This window comes from Archocentrus centrarchus, chromosome 14 (genome assembly GCF_007364275.1).
Source record: "Archocentrus centrarchus isolate MPI-CPG fArcCen1 chromosome 14, fArcCen1, whole genome shotgun sequence".
Taxonomy (NCBI): Eukaryota; Metazoa; Chordata; class Actinopteri; order Cichliformes; family Cichlidae; genus Archocentrus; species Archocentrus centrarchus.
The window spans coordinates 7,932,125-7,955,979 of NC_044359.1; the positions used below are offsets into that span (position 1 = coordinate 7,932,125).

At 40.4% G+C, this 23,855-nt stretch overlaps 1 protein-coding gene across 1 annotated transcript in view; it reads left to right on the plus strand.

The window, feature by feature from the left end:
- Positions 1–529: 529 nt before the first annotated feature.
- Positions 530–23,855, plus strand: part of LOC115791775 (polypeptide N-acetylgalactosaminyltransferase 10-like) — a 122,586-nt gene continuing 99,260 nt past the window's right edge. The window contains exon 1 of the mRNA XM_030746013.1: positions 530–834. Within this exon, the coding sequence (XP_030601873.1) occupies positions 676–834 (159 nt within the window). The 5' untranslated portion in view covers positions 530–675. The remainder of the gene's footprint in view (positions 835–23,855) is intronic.

A 23,855-nucleotide genomic window follows, 5' to 3' on the forward strand; every position in this document is an offset into this window, starting at 1 on the left:
CTTGTAGTTTTTGGCTCATAAATAGAAATTAGTTAACGGATTTAGTGTCACAGCAGCTTTAGCAGTGATCCGCACTGTCCAGTTTCAACATCAGGTGCTGCAGGTTTCAAGTTCACGTGCTTATAATCTCTCAGTTTCACATGCATAAGCTAACGCCCCAAAGTGTTTCAAAACAGCTCAGATATGGTTTCCATATGTGTGCTAACACGTTTAAATTTGCAGTACAAAAAGAGTTTAGTAGAATGCAGTAAACTCGCCTCGAGCTCGGCACATTTACGAGGCGTATTTAAAGGCAGCACAAGCCGTCAGTGGTTTGGAGAACTTTATGGGGTGCTCGTAGACAGTGTGATCATGCTGTAGCTCCATATAGCTCCACTCTGTTGGCTGTAAGTACGCAACGGAGACTTACTATAGCATAAAGAGTTGTTTCAACCTATACAAAAATAACACTTAAAAAAAAGTCCTCGTGGTTGAACCTCCAGCTCCCCTCCCCTCCTCCCCCGCTCCGGTTTAACTCCTCACTCCCCCTAGCGGCGGAGCTCCCAGCCGAGGAGCGTCACAGCGCCGGTGTCGGTTTCCACTGTCGGAGTGAAAGTTGTCTCCGCTTGGAAAAGCGGGGGGATCGGGACTCGCTAGTTTGCACCTCGCTTGCTTCACGCGCTTATTCCCGGAGAGATGAGGCGAAAAGAGAAGCGGCTGCTGCAGTTCGCTGGGCTGCTCATAGCGGCTCTTCTTTTCCTCCCAAATGTCGGGTTGTGGTCTTTGTACAAGGACAGAGTCTTCGACAACTCGCCCGACACAGTGGACGGTCCGGGCGGCATCCCCCTGATACAGGTAAGGGAGGCTCGGCCGCAGCGGCTGTCTCGCCGTGTGACGGCGGTGTAGGTATTCCGTGAGAAATACTTCAAATGAGAGTTTGTTCGCAGTGTGGAGGCAGAGATTCGGCTGAGTGCACACTTCACAATGCCCCTGTTCTCGCCTCGGAAGGTTTAACCCCGATAAATCAACCTTTTAGCTACATTCCCATGCTGTGCGTGTGTGTGTGTGTAACATGATTTGCAAGATCGACTGTGGTTTAGCACTGTCTTAGCATGGCAAGCCAGTGGTTAGTGCGACCAGGATGAACGGGAAGCCACGTAGCTAACCCGGACCTAAGCGTGGCACTAAAGTTACAATAACACAGACTTCAGGAAGTTGTTAAAAATGTGAAGCTCGCTGTGCTGCGTTCACAGGTTGACAGGCGTCGGGTCACGGGTAAAAGTGCAGCGAATGGTTACTTTGTTGCGGATGTGTTACCTTCACATGGTCATTTAAAAAAATATATTTATTAGTTTTATAACCAGGCAGGGTCCTTCATGCCATAACATATATTTTTCATTATGAAACCCCCGCCCCAATATTTAGCCGTATATAAACACATGTAGCAAAACAAGACAGCCTGCAGGTTAGTTTTCTGATTATAAAAAAATAAATGCCCTCCTTATTTTCCCAGAGCTCGAGGTACCAGCTTCATATTGTTGTGTATTGGCCAACAAGGTGTATTACACCTAAATATGCTCAAATTAGAGTGACATAAAACCTGAAACCTCCTCAGATTTGCCATGCTGGAAACCAGATACATACTTGTGGTGTGATAGAAAATTGGCGAGAAATTGTGCCAAATTTGCAAATTTTACTCATTGGTGAGCTTCTGCATGTTCTTGTTCTTTCAAGAATTCCACTGGCAGCCAATCATAAGAAATATATGAAAATCCTCAAAGACTCTTCCAGTCAGAAAAAATAAAATATTCAGGCAAATACAATATATTTTATTTTTAAATTGTCTAACAAGTTTTGATTTTAATTGCACTTTGCTTTATCCAACAAAGGCAGAAGTGTGTGTGTGTGTGTGTGTGTGTGTGTGTGTGTGTGTGTGTGTGTGTGTGTGTGTGTGTGTGTCTCTTCTTGTTTTGACAGCTGTCACACTTGGTTGATGTGTTGCAGGTAAAGACCAAAAGAAAGTGCAGTGTTGAGTATTTTTATGCATTTCTAGCGCTGTGGCATTTTCACGAGTTGCTCATATTTTTGGCTAAACATTGTTTTCTCTAACGCTTTCACATTTGTGTGTTTTCAGCGACGACATTCTTATTGGGCCCTCACTATCAGGTGGAATTTCAGGTTTTTCCACAGGAGCTCATTGACAGCAGCTCATGTGAAACACAAACCAGTATTTGAGTTTCAGATGAGCTCATAAAGTTAGACTGAGGTATTTAGCAGTAGCTGCAGTGGTTAGCATCAGTGCTACTCTTCAGGCTTACTTTGGGTGTTTATTATAGACACACACATAATAAATTGTTAGTCATATTAAATGGTTGCCTGTATATGTAAAAACAATTTTGCATTGTTCTTTAATTGCTGTGGTTGTGTACTTGCTGACACACCCCTTTTTATTGTGCAGTGAATGACTTCTATTACAGGTAACTGACCTGTTCTGGAGGGGAGCGTTTGCAGTGGTCTGCGTAAATGCAGGTACACAGTTTTGACTGAGAGCTGTTGCTGCGTGTGAGGCCCTTGTTATGAGGGCTTGTTATGCCCCTCTGCAACACCTAATTATCCCTGCAGTGGCAGTGCAGGGCATGCCTTTATCAACACCTCATCAGCTGCAACACCTGAGGTTAGCTTGGAGGAGTAGACGCCACTTCTTGCCAGACCTCGTCATGCTCTCTGCTGTATTTTTTTTTTTTTTGCCTAATAAGTAATTTAAATTAAAAACCAATGTTTCTGCAAACTGTCAGGTTCCACTTTATGTTGTGGTTTTGGAGCTGAGCTGTAACAGACTCTTTGAGTCACCTCTGTGAGGAGTCGTCGTAGATTCTCACTGCTTAGGAAGTCTGATTAATGCAGGATTTATAGTCCCACGTTGGTGCCCATTTGCTTTACTCTTTATTATGAGAATTCAACCAACGCAGAGGTTGTGGAGAGGTGCAGTCGTAAAAGCCAACAGCGCGTAGCTCAACGGCAGTGATGCTACACATTGGTCACATGCTAATTGGCACCTACGAACTACCAACACACAGCTATGTGGGAGCTTCTTGAACGTCACCGGTCCTTTGTGAGTGAAGTTGCAGGCTGCTGAGCATCCAGAGCATTAGTTTGAGTCTACCCTGCTTTTAAGCATGTTCTAGCTGATTGACAACAACTGCAACACTGGCTGGAACACCAAAGATGACTTAATTTCAGACTGTACCAATCTGTTGGGTACTCATACTCCACCATCGCACCCCTAATAGTACATGCTATTTTCTCTTACATTATGCATTTGTATCCTATAGTATTGGATAATTTTCAACCAGACCCTGCCAGTTCAGCAGCTGGTAACTACCAGTATATTCACACAGGTAAAAACAATAACCAATGACCTATTATGATTTTATTCTGCTTGTAAACTGGATGAACCCGGCAGGCTGAAGAACCCAAACTAAGCAATCGGCTGATGGCTGCCTCTGCTTTGAATAATCAGGTGGGGATAACATGCTATTAATTGATCAGGTTGCAAAGCTACATGTGCAGTTTTTGTTGTAATTGAAATTGCTTTTTAGGCCAATCGATTGGACAGCAACCATTAAAGATGGCCTGACTGGTATTCATGCACTTTCCTGTTTTGTGATGTTAATCAGTAAAAGAACGTGCTTAATATTGCCGCACTCTGTGCACTGGAATCAAGTGGCAATGTGAATTAAACAGATTTAACTAAGATGAATTATCAGGGATGCAGACCATAAATAAAACTAAAACTACAAAATCAGCTGAAAGTCCAGTCGTTCAACCCCCAAGTCTAGATCTTTAACGGAGAAGGAAAGGTGTCGCATTTGCTTCATTGAAGGCATCACAGTAATTTCCCCCATTTTCACAGGAGTTTTGAATTTATTTGTCTGAACAGCCAGCAGAATGTTTTTGTACTAGTGTAGAAGCGTAAAAAGCTTTTGGAGCTAACGGTTGGATTTTTAAGCGCTGACATAAGTTATAAAGGAATGAATAAATGAGAGGTCCGAGGTGTTGCTGGGCACGTGATGTTGGCCCACAGTTTTTTTTTTTTTTTTTTTTTGAGAAAATTAAAGAAAATTAAAACCGGACCCCATTTGGTAGACAATGGCAGCTTAGAATATGTATGTTAGTAAATCCCCATCATCAGTCCACAGTGGTCTCTTCTGTGTCTTGTTGTTATCCATGAATAACACTGCATTGTGGGAATGATAAAGCCAGTCTATTCTGCACAGATCTCCACGGATTACTTTTTCTCCCCGCTCAAGTTTGTATTTGATATCTTAAATGACAAAGAGATGTTTTGAATGGGGATTAAAGGACGTCCGCAAGGCAGGGAAAGCCTGTTACATATTAGGAAGCTGTGTGATAACAGCTGTCAACCGCCAGAACGGTTTGATAAGAGAGAGACGGGTTGATTTGAAGAATGAGGCCAACTTTTACCAATAATAGAACATTTGATCGCACAAAAAAAAAATGCTCTAACTAGTTTACCAAGGTGTACTCACTCCACTTTTCTGATGCCCTGTCTTAGATGTAGATAGACAAGTTTCTCCATGGCGCTGATCTCTGTACCCTGCTAATATAATTCTGTCTGATACATCAGGTACACATAGTGTTAGCTGTAATGTGCCCATGCATATGGTCTCTGAATGAGTAGTTCACGCTGCTCTAGCAAACACAAGCTGGCTTAGCTCTTTCCCACTGTGACAGTGACAGAAAGGTAATTTGCACATTTCCTGGCTCATATTAGGGACTCCTGTTGAAGCAGAGGTGGCTCAGCAGCTTCTTCCTACCTGCTCCAGCAGTTCAGGTTAAGTGGAGGTTAGAGAAAATGAGAACAGTGGGAATTAGTGTGGAATTAAAAAAAAAAAAAAAGAGGCTTTCAGTTGTAGTCACTCATTTGCTATTTTAGAAGAAATTCCTCCATAAGCAGAGTTTTGGTCTGGTCTGGTCTTTAATATTTTTTTAAACCATTCAAATCTAGCTGTCTGATATTTAACGGCTCTTAAAGAGACTGTTACATTTGGTAGTGCTTGCGTGCGTGTCATTCTGTCTACAAACACGATGGCGTAAATGGGTTTTGAATGGATTCTGATAAACGTGTGCAGAGTGGGGTCATGTTAACAGTCCATAAAAAATCTGGCTTACATCCATCAAGATCTTGAAGGTCAGCTGCATGAGTTATTGGTCCAAAACTGATAAAAAGCTTAATAACTTAGAAACTATGATTCTTACAAGTGTGGTGTGTATTGTCAACATATAGAAAGTGCTATATAAAGATTTAAAATATCAGGTCACATTTGACCTCTGACTTTGACCTTCAAATCAATCTATTGCCTTGAAGGTCAAAGTGATAATAGTGCTGTATAGAGTTATGTAAAACTGTTTCTTGCTGCCATTGTTTGTATTGACAGCATACAGGGGATGCTATATAGGGATTCTTTGGACCTCTGACTGCTTCTTCAAGATCAAATAAGGTCAAACATTCATAAAATACCTTTTTATCTTTAAAACTATGCTTAGAATTCCACTTTAAAGAAAATAAGGTCAGTAGAAAGAGAATGAGCTTCCTAGTTAGTTAGAAATACTGTACTATAACATTATATAATAAATAAATCAATAATATATACAAAATACAATATGATTGCCTTTAAAAGTAAATACTCCCCCAAGAGTGAGCTGCCTTGGTGGAGGTTTGTGTTTTACTGAGTGCTTCTTATTTTTAGGTCCATATTTTCATATTTACTGTAGTTTGACCTGAAGTACAGTAGCAGTCAAAAGTTTGGACAATGTGTCCAAACCTTTGACTGCTACTGTACTTCACATCATTAAGAGAACAAATTATACAATTATACTCAGGCTTAGTGCAGCCCCTCAGTTCCACTGTGTCTGAAACAAGGTTTCACTGCTCCCCTTCTAAGGCTAACTTTCTTCTGATTGGCTTCCCTTAGCAAACAGGTGGGAGGTGTTTCTGTGGTTACAACCAGAGGTGTGTGCCTGAGATGGCCACATTTATTGATGTTATATAGAGGTGAGAGTAAGAAAAAAAAACATGTCTAAAATGGTGCAGCCTGAAGCCTGAGCTTCATTGTGAATCTGAATGAGTTAATTTGAAATGAATCTTCAAATGTCACCTCTTGTAGTTGAACGAAAGGATGGTTAGTAACACATGGGACAGCTGCACAATGTCCAGCCTTTATTGGTGGACATAAATTAGACTGATGTGCAAATGTTGGACAGGTGTTATAGCCTGTCCCAGCTGTTATAGGGCGAGAAGCAGAGTGCACACTGGACAGGTTACCAGTTCATCACAGAGTTAAAAGAGAGAGACAGAGCCCCATTCACAGCTACAGCCCACTCAGGCACAAAGAAAACATGCAAACTCCACACAGGAAGGCTCCAGCTGCAGGTTTGAACTCTGCTGTGAGGCGACACTGCTATTTACTGCACCATGCGCTACCCACAAATTTTCAGAAACCCACTGATCGTCTAATGAGTGGGGCTGCTGCTGCCAGGCTTTCAGTGCTTCTGATGTGTCCAGCTGTTATATCACAGATAACTGTGTTCAGGCCAAGACTTCCCATTCTTTGCACCTTTCACTGATACAGTGTGACGATGAAAGCAGGTAATCAAAGACCATCGACAGTCTTCCCAGATATCATTGGTCAGTACCGCTGGGACTACAGAGGACCACAAACAGAAAACTTTGGTACAAAAGAGTGTCAGATTTTCCTCTGCCAATATCTGTTTTATAGAGATTATGATGGGAGACGCATCCCATGTTTACTTAGTTAGTCCAACTACTGGAAACAGCTGGTCAGCTGGAAGAGATGTTCACAAATAGTTTTGCCCTCTGTCAATATTTACTGCTAGTGATGAAGTGTATTCTTACTCGGGGAAAGGGCAGTGTCGTTGATAGAGCTCATCAGTTTTGTTTTAATATTGTTGGAGATTTGTGTTACAACTTCGGGCTGCAGCGTGCATCAATATCATGGGAAATTAACAGTACTTGTTTCCATTTTGCAGTTCTGGCTGTCAATATCAAGTCAGGATGACTGAGATAAATATATTACTTTGCTGCAGTCATTTTTCACAATGATGCTCTCATTTTGTCTAGTGCAAATGCTTTTTTTTTTTTTTTTTCCAGTGGAAGTTTTCTTTCCTGAAAAAGCCATGACTCATTACCCGTTTACTTCAGCTCGAGCCAAAATGACCAAAAGGTCCATGTCGAGGAAGTAAATTTTGTAACGAGGTTTCTGTCGGTGGATACGTGGGGGTGGGGGGGCTTGGCCATCTGTTGTTCACGCCTTGGCTTTAAAGGAGGTCTTTGAGCTGTGGGTGCACATTTGCAAACTCATTTACACATTTACAAACCTGATTATGGATATTCAGATTGATATAAACTCTCCCCACACATGCAAATAATTCTGCTACATTATACATTTCTGGTTAAATCCTAGTTATTTTTGCCTGCTTTGCATTGGGGAACCCGATACGTCGGCTATTTGTTGCTGTGTTACTGTGGCAGCTATCAGAGTTAACACTTTCATTACCAGCATGACTACATTTTAATATAGTGATTAAATCGGCTCTTTAGACAATTATAAATACAGTATGAAAACATATTGTAAACATATCACAATTTACAGTAGTAGCTACTTTGTTTCAGCTGCTCCCTCACGCACGAGCAGGCAGCTCTGCATGTTTGATTTGGCATTTTTTATTTTTTTAAAAGGGGAGATGACCTTTGAAGGGATTTTTGTCTCATCCTGGGTTCACTGGTTAGGCGAGTGTGTAAACCATTACACTACACAGTCACTGAATATACAGTAATTAAAAATTTTCAAAGATCATTGGAGCCATTGCTGACTTTTGGGGGAAATTGGAGCCCAACCTAGCTTAAAACTAGATTCAACTTTTATATACTTTTAAGTAGTCCCAGGTCAGGTTCTATTTTCGGGGTGTCTTGCTGGCTCCTGCTAACTGGATGCAATCAGTTCTGATAAAAATCCAGAAGATAAAGTGCACACTTGGAAATAAAGTTGGCCAAGATTCACGGCCCTGTCACAGAGAAATGAGAATCATACTGGCTTCTGTACACTGGAGGCTACATTTATGAGCCACACACTATAGGGTGGGTTACTGTTCATTCATCACTGCAGGACCTTGTGCATTTCGCCTCTGACACATGTGCAGCGCACTCCTTGACTCACATACATCCTGGTGCTCGCACACACTTGCATATACTACTTTTACAGTCAGTAGAAGGTCAGTCAATGACAGTCTCGTCTTATTAATGAGCAGAGCTCATCGTAAACAAGGACATTTATGGAGAACGCCTCGAGAAAAGGAGAAATCCTAACGGGGGGGAAAAAATATTGCACATCTCTTGATTTTTATTTTTTGAAACTGCAGATTGTTGAACCACAGCTTACCGGACAAATTACTCAAGCGCGCACTAGTTTCTGTGTAAATGCCCCCAGTGCTTCAGTCTGATTTTGAATTCCCTGGCTGTCTGCTTGTGATGTATTCCTACCCCACAGTCACAATGCAAATCAGATATTTGTTTGACCCTCCTGTCCTCCAGGCTTCCCATGGGCCTTGAAAAACACTGAATGTCTGACATTTGTACTTTTGGGGGAAATAAACAAACCTTTGATGCTTTATTTATCTGCTTTTTATTTATTACAAAGAACTCATGCAGGCTGTTGTGTAGCTGCAGCTTCACAGAGGCACAATTGGACCTAATGAAATCATTTTAATTGAGAAATTGCATTTTAGCCCACATTATTATTTTTTATAGCAGCATATTGTACGCAGAGGCTCTTTCTGTACATATTAGCATAATGTGGGTGTTACTTATGCAGCTACTTGAAAAACATAACATGTTAAATAAATGATATCTCCTTTGGCAGCTGAATCTTCTATAAGGAGAAGTGTAGAAGTAAGAGTTGACATTTTTCTCATCTCCAAAACTAAAATCCAGGATCTGGGCCAACTAGACACATAATGTCATCTAAATGCCCCACATTCTGATGCCTTGCTACAGTCTGTAGGGTCTGGTCCCTGCTTTTCCTCAAACTGTTTGACTTGCAGCTATATGTCTGCTTCCTCTGTTGCTATTCTGATAAACATTAAAGTTGAATAAGAGTTTAGCCTTTGGTCCTGTGAAAAATCTCTCTTTTCTGCTCTATTGACGTTATGTGGGAGAGAGGGAATGATGTTTCATGCCAATAGCAAGCAGTGATTTCAGAGCGCTCGGGAACCTCCAGGCTGCGCCTACAGGAAATATGAATCCAAAGTGTACAGAAACAAAATTGAAATTGAATGGATTTAGGCTACCCTTGGAACCCCTTGGAACACATGTTCTTGCACCACAAATGCGCGCACACACACACACACACACACGACTGGCCTTCCAGGCATGTTTCTGGAATTGGGAGTAATTTTAGGCTGCACTGAATTTCTTTATTTGACAGCAAACAAGTGTAGGAAATGCAAGCTCTCTGCAATTAAGGAAATCACATCAACGTGCTGAATCCTGTGAGGTTAAGAGCAATTAGAGGGGCTGTGAGTGTAGGATTAAGACAATTTAACATGGTTTATGATAACCGCTGAGAGTTCATTACACTGCACGCAGCTGTACATTAGGATTTGGTGAAAATAAGAGCTCATCAGTGCATTTTTATTGCACTCACCAACTTAATTGCTGATAATTTGAATGTAAAAAACGATAAAAATAAGTACCTTTGACCTACAGAACTTACTGTTGTCTTTTTTTTTTTTTTTTTTTTTTTTGCAATTAGGAATCTTATTAACATTTCATGTATGTTTGCTTACATTCACATTAAAATAATTAGTTTTATATAATCTGACATCATCTAACTGCTTATGTAATTTGGACTGTTCGGTTGTGTTTTTAAAAAAATGCTGCCAAGTTCAAAGACTTGAGCAGTTGAGTAAATTCCCAGTACTTCTAAACTGGAAGTATCTTGTAGCCCTTTGAGACCTATAATAGAACAAGTCCGCCAGACCATATCTTTAGTTATACATGCTGTAGTACCATGCTGTGGAATATTTCAACTCACTATACATCAATAGAACCTTCAGAACCCTAATTATAATATGGTAATCCATTGTAACTACATAAGGTAGCTAAAGAGTGCACTAACCCACAAAGAGATTGAAAACCGTTTTCTGTATCTACATATTATGCTAGATACAGAAATGCCATAGCTGTACATGCTAGTGCACACGGTAAAGCGCATGGTTAACGTTTTGTTGTTAGCGCTTTCTACGCGATTTTTGTGAACCTGTTAGAGGAAGGATACAGCGCTCTGGGACACATTGAATGCATTATATGTAAGTGTAAATCCTCTGGTTTTATTTGCAAAAAGACTTGTCGGGCGGTCCGGCGGGTGTAGCTAGAGCCTAAACTCAAATGTGCTGCAGGGTTCTAGCCAGTTGGTTGATCGCCCGGCTGAGAATTTCAGCAGTTCGCTACCAGAACAGATCGCTGTTGTAACAGTTAGCTAGCACCGCGTCCAATAGCATTAACAAGTGATTGTTCGGTACATTCAGTTGGGACATCCACCACCGTCGTATGATCACGCCGGCCTGTAAAAAATTTTCTGTCTTGAACCCTGTGCTGCATTTTGGTTCCACCTGGTACCAACTTTTTAGAGAATCTGTCATAAAGAGATGTGATATCTGTTACTTTATTTGATTCTTTAGTATTTGAGCTGCAAGTCGGGAGGGATCGATTGTAGCATTCTGTGCTAATTCTAATATTTAAAGTTTCAATTTGCTTGTAGCCAATACCTGTATTTGTTTTTGTTATTTAAGAAGTGTTTTATTCTGGTGAAAGAATTCATTGTCACTATAAAAAATTATTTAACTGCTAAACTATCTTTGCTCTTAATCATGCTATCAACAGCATAAAAATGGATGTGACATAACCGGTACTGGTGACAGGTAAACTTTAATCATTTAAAGAAGCACTGATTGCAGCTTTCTTGGTTGAAACTGTTTTTGTGTGCGTGTACCTGGATTTTTGCTGATTCGTCGTTCTAAGAACTGACAAACCAAATTTTTTTTTCCATGCATCATTTTATTTTCGTAATGAAAGAAATTATCGAGCTTTAGAATTTCCCCTAAACTTCGCTAAATTATAGCATTTTGACATTTTTCACCGTACAAAACAAAAGCAGACGCAACAGATTTGTGCAACAAAACAAAAGCCAGTTACTTCTTTCCTAGGATGCCAACCCTTCTCGCTTTTTCACTCCTCTCCATAATTTTCCTCGTAATTGTTGTGATGCTTTGACTGTTCATACCGAGGCTGCTGGCTTGTGGCTGCCTCTGAGCTCTGGCTAGCTTTAGCTTTAACTGCTTTTCCTCTCTTACTGTCTTTAAAATGTCCATGTTTAGTGTTTGGGATATTTTCGCACAGGTGCCTCCACGGTCTGGGCCAACAACACTGAAAATCAGCTGATTCTGGTTTTTGGTCAGTCGATTGGTCTAATATAAATATATCAGGGGTTATTCTCTTTATATATACATATAAATACATAAAGTGTGTTGGAAGTGCAGGCAATCAAACACCTGTCCCAGGTTGTAAAACTCATAGAGGGTGATAAAATACAAAGCAGCACAGATGTTAAAATAACAAAAATGAAAGATAATAATGAATAATATTAATTATCTCATACCCATGGATGATCAACACAAGTTAGGCAAAATGCAAGAAATTGTGCTAGAGGTATTTGCTCTTTTTGATTCATTGACTAGATGGTGTAATATCAACCAGCACCAAAAAATATGCCAATTATCTGAATCCTCTGTGGGAAGATGTGACTTCTTATACTGGATTGAGTACAAAAATTGGATGGTTTGCTGTTTTCTATAACACTGATGAGCAGCACATCCTGCTTTTGAAAAGATGGGAACTGAGAATGTTTAAAATTTTCTGCTTGTTCTGCTGGAAATTAATTAATAGCACGATCCATCTAGTGCTTGTTTCAGCAAACACTGTAATGTGATTGTGATGTTTTCATACAGCTCCATTTTTTTTTTTTTTTTTTTTTCTCCTGCTCTGCAAAAAGCTGAAATTTTAGATGAAATGCAAAATATGTAAGAGAGATGCAGTGAGTTGTAACATGAGATGTGGTCACAGCAAGATTAGAGAGAATCACCCGGCTGCAGGATTTTGTGATCAGGAGAAAAGCTCTTAACATCAGTACCTGATGCAGTCTCACTGAGCTGCGGGCTAGCTCTGCTGCTAGACTGGGAAATGAGATTTTATCTTTAATGTGTTAAGCCTCTGGAAATGAGGGAGACTGAGGGGTGAAAGTCATTTGCAAAGACAAGTGGAGTTACTCACTGCAGTCTTAAGTTGTTGTACTTTATCACTCAGAGCTGAGAGCGAAAAGGAGGAAGGGAGGGGATGAAACACCTCAGGAGAAAAAGGCAGAGCAAGCGGGTAAAAGAGGTGTTTGTTCACAGTCTGACTTTGTTGGAGAGTGTTTCCTCCCCAGGTTCCTCACACAAGGCACACGTTGAGTCGCTGCTGGCTGCGGCACAGACTGAGCGCATGCAGAAGCTGCTCTGTATGCCTGTCAGGGATCTGTTGCCCCAGATCAGCGCAAGGAGCCAAAAGAGGGACAGGTGCAGCCGAAAGCCTGTGGATACAGAGCAGGGAGTCAGGCTTTTAATTACAGCCACGTGGGTTATGAAGCCGCTTTTTTTATGTTCAGATGATTAAGCTAATCCCTGGATGCTAATTTAAGGCCAGCGCTGTACTGCACCGTGCTGAGCCTCACAGAGAATAAGATGCACTCTAATGTTTTATGTAGAATGTATCATATTTATTTATTTTTAGTGGCCTATTTCTATCATAAATCTAGCTTTAAATATACATAAAGTCACACTAACTACTGGTCAGATATTCTGATTTCCTTTTTCAGAGGTTTACCAGAAACTGTGGTTTACATTATTATTACTGTGCCCCTGGGGGGGTGGGGACGGGGACATGGGATGGGGTGTTGCTTTTTGGTGTGTTATCAAACCAAAACTACCAGTCTGATTCATATCAAATTTGCACAGAAGATGGCAACAACTAGTGCCAAACTGAACGGTCTAGATTGTGGATTTGCAGGCCACTTGAATTCAACATGGGAAACACTATTTAACTCACAAAAAAGACACAACATCCTCATTTGTTGCAGTAAGAAGCAAATCACTGTTGTCCGTGGATAGCTTTAAATTTGATTGGTATATGCGAATATATGACACAATTTTTGACTCTCTATCAATCCAGTCACTCAATTCCCCCATTATCGCCCACCCGACAAATTGTGTTCTTTCTCATTATAAGAGATAAAACTTTTATAAAAAAAAAAAATGAAAATGACCATAAAATGAAAGTTATTTTAGTTCAACTTTTTAAACCTTGGGAAATTATGGACAACAGGATCTACGTGTTATCTCGGTGATTCAGTGTTTAGAGGGTGACACGTCTGTGAGACGAACATCAATGATGCTAAAGTTTTGTTCATTTTAAACACAGGCAGAAAACCTGTGTCACAAACTTTAAAATACCTAGGCACAGAAACAAATGAATAATTGAGTTATTCCTTATGAATTAAGTGAATTAATGTAGATATACAGCTCTAAAAGAGGGTTTGATTCATTTGACTTTCTTCCTTTTTATTTTACTAATTCTGCTGTCTGAGTTCAATCATTAGGTAATGAGCCTGTAAAAGTCATGGAGGCATTGTTGGGGCCTCCTTCCTTTCTGCTGTGTTGAGCTTCAGATGAGAGTTGAAAACTGTGAGCGAGATTCTCACCACGCAGTACAAGCCAATGTAAAACTGTGGACTCCTGGCACTGTGTCATGTTGCTAGATGTGCTGGATACAACACAGTCATTTAATAGCATATGTTACACCCACCTGTTTTTTTTCTTTTTCCCTCTTTATTTTTTTGAGAGCCAGAGTTCTTGAAGTGCAGCTACAGGCCAGCGGCAGCCTGTGGCAACATATTGTGGTTCTGCAAACCCAATAAGGAAAGATTTCATGCTATACTGTGATATAGCAGGTCTGAGAATGAGACAAGAGGAGCATTTGTCTATTTCAGCTGTTTTGTTCTGACTATAATACAGACTAAACCTTCCTGACACTGATTAATATATCTGTTGTGACAAAATGTAACAGCCACTGATGGCTGGAAAAAAAACTATAAATGAGCACAGATTGACAGATGCTAGTATAAACTACCACTCTCTGATTACACACAATACAAATACAGACAGTGTGGTTTTTTTTTTTCTCTCTCTCTCTCTGTGCAGCTGTCAGTCATAATCTGACTGCCCAAATTAGCACTCAAAGCTTAGAGAACACTTGAGATTGTAAGTAGGGATGCACCGATCCGATATTCAGTATCGGTATCGGTCCGATACTGGCCTAAATTACTGGATCTGATATCGGAAAGAAATAAAAAAATGTAATCCGATACATTAAATAACGTTTCGCTCACATTAGCTGCATTACAGGGCTCGGTCGTCTTCTTCTTCTTGTGGGTTTGCGATTGGCCAAACCAGCTTAGAGCTGCATTACCACCACCTACTGGAATGGAGTGGGGGATCAGGAGTTAGAAAACAACCCCCTCAGATCCTCCGTCGCTGCGACGGATTCCCTTTGACACTGAGCGATCATCGCTGACATGTTTTTCCACCTCCACCGCTCTCTGCCTTGTTTGTGTGTTTGTGTGAGAATCAGCTGTTATTTTTTTCTCTACTTCAGCTCCCGGACATACTGCTAGCGAGCGCAGCTATTAGCACTGGTGACCGCCCGGTACCGGAAGGACCCCTTCCCCGTCAAAATATTTTTGATACTTTAATCCCTGATTTGTGACTAAATATAGACCTGCAGTAGAAACGTATTTAGGAGAATGCTTGTAAATATAAAGCATTACAAGATTGCGCTCACGCAGCCCCTAGTTTTTCATGTGAACACTGATGACGCAACAGCAGCAGTCGGCTGATTTACGTGCAGTCTGTCTGCACAAGCGGAAAGAGGCGGAGCCGGTGAGCTCAGATGGAGCAGAAGGAAATGTTTTTCTAGTGTCCAAAAGAAGCCTTTTCGTCCCTGTAACCTCCATTAAACCTTTACTGGGAAACAGCTGGAGATCCTTCATCAACTACCTGATCAGTAAGTGAAGAAAAGAGAACTTTGTAGCTGCTCCATCCACCCTGTTTGTTTCACACAGGGAAAAACTGCAGTACGGAAGTTAAAATATGCAGATGAACTGTTAATATGAAAAAAAGTATTTCTTATCCAGTTACTTGGGTAATCAATATAAATAGAATACACAATTGCTAAAATAATCGATAGTTGCAGCCCTACTGAAATTTGCAACATGCCATAAGTATCACCTTCTCACACAGAAGCAACAGGATTCAGGTGATAGTTATTGTTGTAAGTAAAGTTTATTTATATAGCGTTTTTCACAGACAGAAAAGCGCTGTGAAATAATTAAAACACAATATCACCCCCCCCACCCCCAGAAAACACTGTTAAAAACATAATAACATTACCATATTAAAAGAATAAAAATAAAGTCAGAAACCAGAAAGCCTGGTTAAAGTTTTCAACTATTTTTTAAATGATGCCACAGAGTCAGCTAAATGGAGCTGGAGTGGTAAACAGTTCCAGAGCTTTGGTGCCACTGCCTAAAAAGCTCTGCCCGCCCTGGTCCTTAGTCTTGTATGTGGGACAACTAAAAGACTTGAGAGATTGTTGACTTCTTTTTAAAAAAAAATTTTTTTTAATGTTTTTAAATACCTGGATCAATTTTAAATATCGGATTTATATCGGTATCGGCCGATATCCAAATGTAAAATATCGGTATCGGACATAAAAAAAGTGGTATCGTGCCATCCCTGATTGTAAGTCATGCTTTACCTGAGTTTGCTGGTTTTGTCTGATGTTAAAACAAGAACAGTGCAAAATGGGTCTTTTTCTACTTCTTTTTTTTTTTTCTTCTTCTAATGCAGTAACAAATGTATGTGTGAACATAAACACATGCAGCCACACATTTTTGTTAATATATCAGGTTTTGGTGTGATTTTATTTATTTATTCATTTTAAATATCACCCAAACTGAATCTAAACAGGCTGCTTTTGCCATCTGGATTGCCATATCACCAGAATGGATGAAATGGTTTTAATAAGTGGAAATCACAGATGTTTGCAGTAGAAGGTGTCCCATCTAAAACATTACAGATGTGTCTGTATTGGTGGGTGATGGGAAATTGTTGTAGGTTATCTGTCCTGCACCAACAGCTCCTACATTGTAAATGATCTGTTGCTTCTCCAGCTATCTGCGCGAACACTGACTCTGCCCCTTGTACTCCTCGTTATCAGCTGCTCGTAATTGCGATGAAGGAGGAATTAAAGGTCACCTACTGTTAACTGCAGTAGCCATTAGTGTTAGTCATCAGCTGAATTCCTGAACTGTAAAATGTTCCTGATTAACTCTTAGCATTGAGAATATGTTATTAACTGTTGCCTGAGCTCTTTGTCACACCAGGTTGTTGTGTTGGGTTCATTTATACTGCACTAACAGGGGGGGATGTGTTTCCTTTTTCTTTGCTGAGAAACTTAGTGTGCACTTGACCACAACACCTGACTTGTGATGAGTTTATCTTGCTCAAGGGAACTGCACCGGTGTAGTTTTTCTAGTTTTTATTTTTTTTTGTTTGTGTTCTTGCAGTGGGAAGCTTTGATGCGTGAAGTGTGTGCCTTTCTGCAGCTTGTTCTCTCAGAGTCTGTGGCTTTTAAAGGCACTCTGCTGTGGGCTTTGTGCATATGAGATAAAAGCTCCGTGTGTGTGTGTGTGTGTGTGTGTGTGTGTGCGTGCTGCGTATGAGCGCAAAAGACAAAGCAGGATCTTTTCTACATCACCTGCATGGCTGCACAGCAGTAAAGATAAGTTGATAAGGCAAACTGCAGTCATGGCAGTTAAACCGGCCAAGCGTCGTGGAAAAGGAGGGCCAGCGTTAGTGTCCGTAGCACGTGATCCACTTCGTTCGAGGCAGGTTGCTGCTACGGTATGATTTTTCTCATTCAGCTGTGTCCATTAACAACCGAGCAGAACCTCTGAGCGCTGCAGTGTGTTCACATGCCTTTCAGTATTGTGGTTATTCCCCTCTCTGGGGAGGAATGTGAATCAGAAATGCCAGTGGGAGACCCGGTTTCCTTTTTCAGGTTCAAGGATTAAGAATAAGTACGTGAAATAAATGTGGATTTCTGTGAGAGAAACACCATTACATGGGTTATAAAGACTTCCTGACTGAATTTATTCAAGTCCTCCTTTATATTTTTCCCCTCACACAATTTGCATAAAAGAAGTTTTGCACAGAGAAAGCAGTGCCTTGGCAGGAGCATAGCTGGATGGTTGCACAACTAGGGGAAGGCTTTATGGTAAAAGAGAAGTAATTATGCCATAATTGCTCATAATTGAATAATTGTTTTCATGATTTATAGGAGAATCAGAAATGTACAGGTTTCTTCATTTCAGTTCACCACCTGTTTTTATAGTAGTTTTCAATGCCTTCATTTACACACACATTTATTGTTGAAATTATAGTGGGTGGTGGTTTACTAGACTGTTGTATCGAAAAGTATTTTGCTGCCTTAACGAGGAGGGCACAATATTAGAAAGCAGTTTCAGTGTAAGGCGAACAAAAATTGTGCTCATAAAAAGCAACGACTTCACCTGATTTCAGTTCGGCCATTATCGCACTTCAGCTTGTCTCCTTGGCCAGCACGACACCGTCTCTAGTGCTCCAGCGAGAATTACCACTTGCACATGAGGATTTGATAATGTGAGCATCTCAAAAACCCTCAAACTTCAATTTCAGTTTAAGGAAGAGGTTGACAGGAGCTTAGTCTGGCTGGAGGTGAAGATTGTGTTGGTGTGGGCAATTCATTGCTCATTCATTGCAGTGTGAGTGGTCACTGGATGGCACTGGTCACAGTTCAGGTTGGTTGTTTGTAGCAAATGGCCTTCCTTGGAGCATTATAATCAAACTCTGCATTGATGGCCTGGCTCTGGAACCCACTGGGTAACCTGATTTAGCTTCCGTGAGAAATGAGTTTTTGGAGGGTTTTAGTTAGTTATTTATTTTATTTTTTTTTTTAAAGTAACCTGGGACAAATATTGCATTTTTCTTGATAGATATATTGATAGATATATTGATCCCACAAGGGAAATTATTATGTTATAGCAGCAAGAAAAAATGCAATCTATAGTAACTAAACATCAAAGTGAGAGTGCCAACGATGAGTGCAAAACTATACATACAGAAACAAAAATAGATAAAATATAAAAATGTATGTAAGGAAGAGTTATATTAAGGCTCACATTGTACACTAGAGTAGTGCAAATTGCATTGATCAATGATATAATATGTAATATATACACTATCAATCAGAATATGTACACAAAGAGAATCTGGAGGACAGCAGTGGGATCTTACCTCCTGACAGGTGTGTTCACCCGTCACAGAAAGGAGTTATTATACAGGTTTATGGAGAACAGTAGGAATGATTTCCTTTCTTTATGGCAGTGAGGTTGAATCAGTCTGAGGAGAAGGAGCTCTCATCCTCAGCAGTGTGGAGTGGAGTGGGTGAGACGGGTTGTCCATGATGGAGGGCAGTTTGCTCAGTGACCTCCTGACCCTCACTGACTCAAACACCTCCAAATTCTGACCAGTGAACCTCAACACATTGTGTGGAAAATTAATTACTATAATACCAGAGGCAACAATAACTGTCCTACCTAAGTTTGGAGTCCATATTTGTTAGATAAGAATGGCTTTGCATTTTTTATTAAAACCATCCTGCAGTTGTTGCCTGCCTCACTTTTCCACTGGTACATCTGTTCATTTAAGGCTGGCCATTATCAACTTAGTGCATTTATTAAAGGATGATATTCATGTTTGAGAGCACTAAAGTTGCAACAATGAAGCTATTAACAAAGCAGTATTAAAAGCATACATTTCTCCATCTGCTTTTAGTAACAACCACTGAAATTCAAGGGGAAAAAAAAAAAGAAAATCTGAAAAACCTGCTCACATATAAAGCCCGATGGGAGCAGGTGTTGTGCTGTAAAGGCTTCCAGCATTCCTGCATAGCCTGATTATCCAGAATAATCCATGTATGAATGAATGTAAACATAGCAATGAAGCTTTTCAGCTCTCTCCTCAGTGGCAGCATCAGCAGCTGCTCCTTGCGTAGTGTGAGCTTTGTGGTGCTTGCTTCGCTTGCATTCCCGCAGTTGTGATTCATACCATCAAGTTTCCAGAATGAAACCTTTCTTCTCTCACCATTAGGATATTGCCATCCCGTTTCCCTGTGAAGTGTGACGCCTTCGTTTCATTTTTGACAGATCGTGGTGCAGTGGATGTTTCCTCTAGTTCAGACCGCTTCAGAGGGCTGGTTTGAACTGAGGTAGTCGGCCTCGTTTTCTAGTCTTAGTCTTTTTCTTTTTTCTCTTTTTTTTTTTTTCTTTTTTTCAACAGCAAAAAAAAAAGACCACACCAGGACTTCTGAACAGCTGTTTGAAGATTGACATGCTGTCTCTGGAAGAAATTGCTGCATTTTTATTTATTTATTTATTTTTTGCTCTGCTAGACCACGGCCTTTTTTTATTGAGCTACTCACAGAAATAGCAGAAGATGTCACTGCTAGAATGTATCAGATTTGAATTATTTAAAACACACACACATACACACCACTGGCCTACCTGTCTTCGTTCTATGTAAAGTATTTATATTGATTAGTTATGCAAGCTGTGTGGGTGAGGAAAAGATAAAAAAAAAAAAAAAGAAAAAGTTTATAAGCTGATGCAATACAGTCCAGTTTAATGTCAGCAGTGGTGTCACCCATCAGCTGCTTGGTGAAGCCACTGAACACCTTTTTCCCTGGATATCTGACCCATTACTTTTGGTATGATGGATGTAATTTAAAATTTAGTCAGAAAAACATAGCATGACTGCAGATCACCAAATAAACCAGTGAGTCTCTCTGTAGCTGTACGGTCGATAAGATCAGCACAAGTTGCTTTTGTACGGAACCCCGCAAGGGACATGGGAGAGAAAAAAACATGGGTGACCAAAAAAAAAAAAAAAAAGTACTTTTGTGAGATCTCACAAAAATAACTCGGGGTCTCTCCGTAGTCTTGCTAGTTGGCACAATTTTTATTTTTTTTTCTCTTCAGGTTAACCAAATTGAATGAGAGAGGTGACTGGTATATTAGTGTTCTGAAATCTGAAGGAGCCGTAGGCTAGCTACAGTATTATGTGTTTATAAGCTTGTTTTATCATGTCTGAAAAATACAATCACCTTGGAGAGTTCTCTTTCTTTTTGCAGTCATGTGTAATGTTTCCAAGGGATGCTTAGCTGGTGCTTGAAGTAATTCTCTAGTATTTTTACACTGCCATAAATGTCATTTTTGGCTGTCTGCCTTCTTGGAAATGATGCGCACAGAGCTAATTGGTGAATCACTTGTGCTGCTGCTTGTAGAAATGTGATTTAGGTTTCTTTGAACTGCGACTGGGTGACTGGCACGTATGAATGAAGTTCATGACAAATACGTCATGCTGTGTGGAGAAATAACTCGTCGTCTTAGCTGTCATTTAATTTTACCATTCTGCCCCTGAGAAGATCCTGTATACCTGTAGTGTCGGCATGTTTCTAATTCTACTGGCAGCAATTTAACTTCTATAGTAGCCAAAGAAATGGTATCAGCAGAAGAGTTACCCTTCCAGTGTAGTTCAGAGGGGTTCTTCCTTTGCTTGTTTTTCCTTTCTTCAGGCTCTGTTTTATATGAAAGGACAGTTGATGTGAAATGAAAACGCAGATCTCTGCATTTCTGCCCAGGAGATGTTTTTGTATCGGTAACAAACATAAAATACTGATTATTTTAAAACACAGCAGCTGCTTCAGATTTCACTTTGAGTATCATGTTGGCTCTTTGTAGCTTTTGCATGTGTGGTGTCATGCTGTTTAGTCAGTTGTTACTGTTGCTCTCTCAAGGTGGTAATTCGTTTGTTGTACTTTAATTAAGATTATGTCATTTAGGATATGAATCTGAGAAATTACTGCTTTTGTTGAGTTGTCAAGCTGCTGTAACACAGTATTGTTGAGATGAAAGGCAACCCCCCCCAAGTGAAACTGTGTCCTGCCTTTCTTGGATAGACCAAATGATAAAGAATGATTGCAGCAAAGTCTGTGTAACCTTTTGAAAATGCTAATTTCCTCTGCATAACTGTGGAGTGCAAATACTGAGCCTCAGTTCTAATACGCTAAGTCGCTGAATGCAATAAATGTCGTCCCGTGCCGTATTTCTCAAATGGTATTTCGTTTGTGTAGCTTAAAATATTAAAGCACAAAGTGGTATGGTGTTCCAGAACTGTCTCCTGCAGTCAATATTTTTTTTAAATAATTGCCTCATCTGTAAGAAAGTGGTTAACTGGTTACATAAAGATCTATGAATTATCTAGTGTAACTTTCTACAACTGATTGATCTTTTTTTTTTCCTCAAATTCTCTTCAGGGGCAGTGTGGTAAAAGCTGTGTTGATCAGATGCCTGAAGAATGATTACAAATATTGACTGCAAGTCAGCGTTTCCCTTAGATTTGTTTTTGTATGCGTGTGTGCACTGTGCAAAAACCCACTCATGTTTTTTCTCATGTGACAAATGAATAAATCAGCTGCTGTCAGATAAGTGTGCCGAGCTGCCAACAGTAGTCCGTGTTTTGCTCTGCAGCCTTGTGAGCTCAGTGTAGTGGGTCATGAACCAACCAAAGGAATTAGAATAAATTATTATTTTTGAACAAGCACAGTGTAAAAAATGAACTTAGCTTTTTTTATTTTTTTTGTCATTTTAATCTTAAACGTACTTCACCATTTCTGCTTTTATTGTTGGTTCTCTTCATTGCTCAGGTGAGCTGGTGCTTGTCATTAGTCTCTGTACCCAGCATTGATGTGTGCAGCAGGCTGAAACAAATTTCTAGACGTTCAGCTTGTTATTCTATTATGAATCAGCCAATGAATAGAGGTCTTTCTAAATATTCACAAAGCATCGCCTCTCCCTACTTTGTCTCACATTATGTTCTCATATTGGACTGTTGTCTGCTGAACCTCGAGCTATCATCCGGTGGCCTGATTGTCCCTTTACTGAAAAATGTTGATAATTGCCTTCCAGTGGAGCTGTAAAAGCTCTCCCTGCTGAGTCCATTGATTGGCTCTTTCTAACCAGTAGTGGGAAGGAGCAACTTGCCTGGGGCTCTCTGGCTCAGTACAGCACAGTAAGCTTGGCATGGCTTGGCGAGGCAGCCGTAGGGAGATGTATGGAGGGATGCTTGCAGGATTAGGGGCACTGAGATAACTGATTTGCTGATCATTATGTAAGCCACATCTGTCCTCTGTCCCCTCAGTGGCAGCCGGCCTCCCACACTGAACACAGCCAAACCCAGCAGCAATGTGAAGCAATGAGACTGAGTTCTGCTTACAGAGTGGAAGCCAGGGGATGAGGCGAGGGTGGGGGAGCTGAACATTGTCCTGGCTGCTAGTCGGAAAGAACACGAAGCAGCATGAAGATGGGGGTAGCTGGGAAAATGTTATCCTTATAATGATGCTCTTAATTCCAGTATGAAAGCCTGCAAATGGATACAGTAAATCATCATTTTTGGATGTAGAGCTGTAAGAAAGTTGTTTTTTGCAAGGATTAGTGTAGTTTTTATTTAGCGTTTAGTCTTAAATTGTCATTACTTTTGATTATTCAAATAGTCATTAATTAAAAGAAACAAACACAAAACCCTTTAGTTTACACAGCTATTGTTAAAATACATCCACAAGACACTTGATTTGTTAGACCTAGTATGGCAGTATGCTAGTATGGGATTTGACCCCTTTTTGTTTCCAGCACCTTCTTCTTGGAAACATTCCTCAGAGTTTTGCTGGCTGCAAATCCATGATGCAAACCTGCCATTCCACCACATCCCCAAACCCCAAAGGTGCTCTATCGGATTGAGATGTGGTCATTGTACTAAGGGGCCCAAAAAAAATTGCCAAAAAATTGTCACCTGCGCCATTACACCACCACCAGCAGCCTGAATTACTGATACAAGGCAGGATGGGTCCATGATTTCATGCTGTTTACACTCAGTTGTGACACTAACATCTGAATGTTGCAGCAGAAATTAAGACTCTTCATACCAAGCAACATTTTTCCAATCTTCTGTTGTCCAATTTTGGTGAGCCTGTGTTACGTGTAGTCTCAGTTTCCTGTTCTTAGCTGACACGAGTGGCACCCGGTGTGGTCTTCTGTTCAGTAATGCTCTTCTGCATACCTTGGTTGTACTGAGGGGTTATTTGAGTTACTGTTGCCTTCTTATCAGTTCAAAGCAGAATGGCCATTCTCCTCTGAGCTCTGACATCAACAAGGCATTTCTGCCCTGAGAGCTGCTGCTTACTAGATACTTCCTTTTTGTTGGATCATTCTCTGTAGCCCACAGAGGTGGTTGTGTAGAAAAATCCCAGTAGATCATCAGTTTCTGAAATACTAAGACCTTCCCATCTGGCACTAACAACTGCCACATTCACTTAATTCACCTTTCTTCCCCATTCTGATACTCAGTTTGAACTGCAGCAGTTTGTCTTGATCATGTCTACATGCCTAAATGCATTGAGTTGCTGCCATGTGATTGGCTGATTACATATTTATTAAGGAGAAGTAGAACATGAAGATCAAATTAAAAAAAAA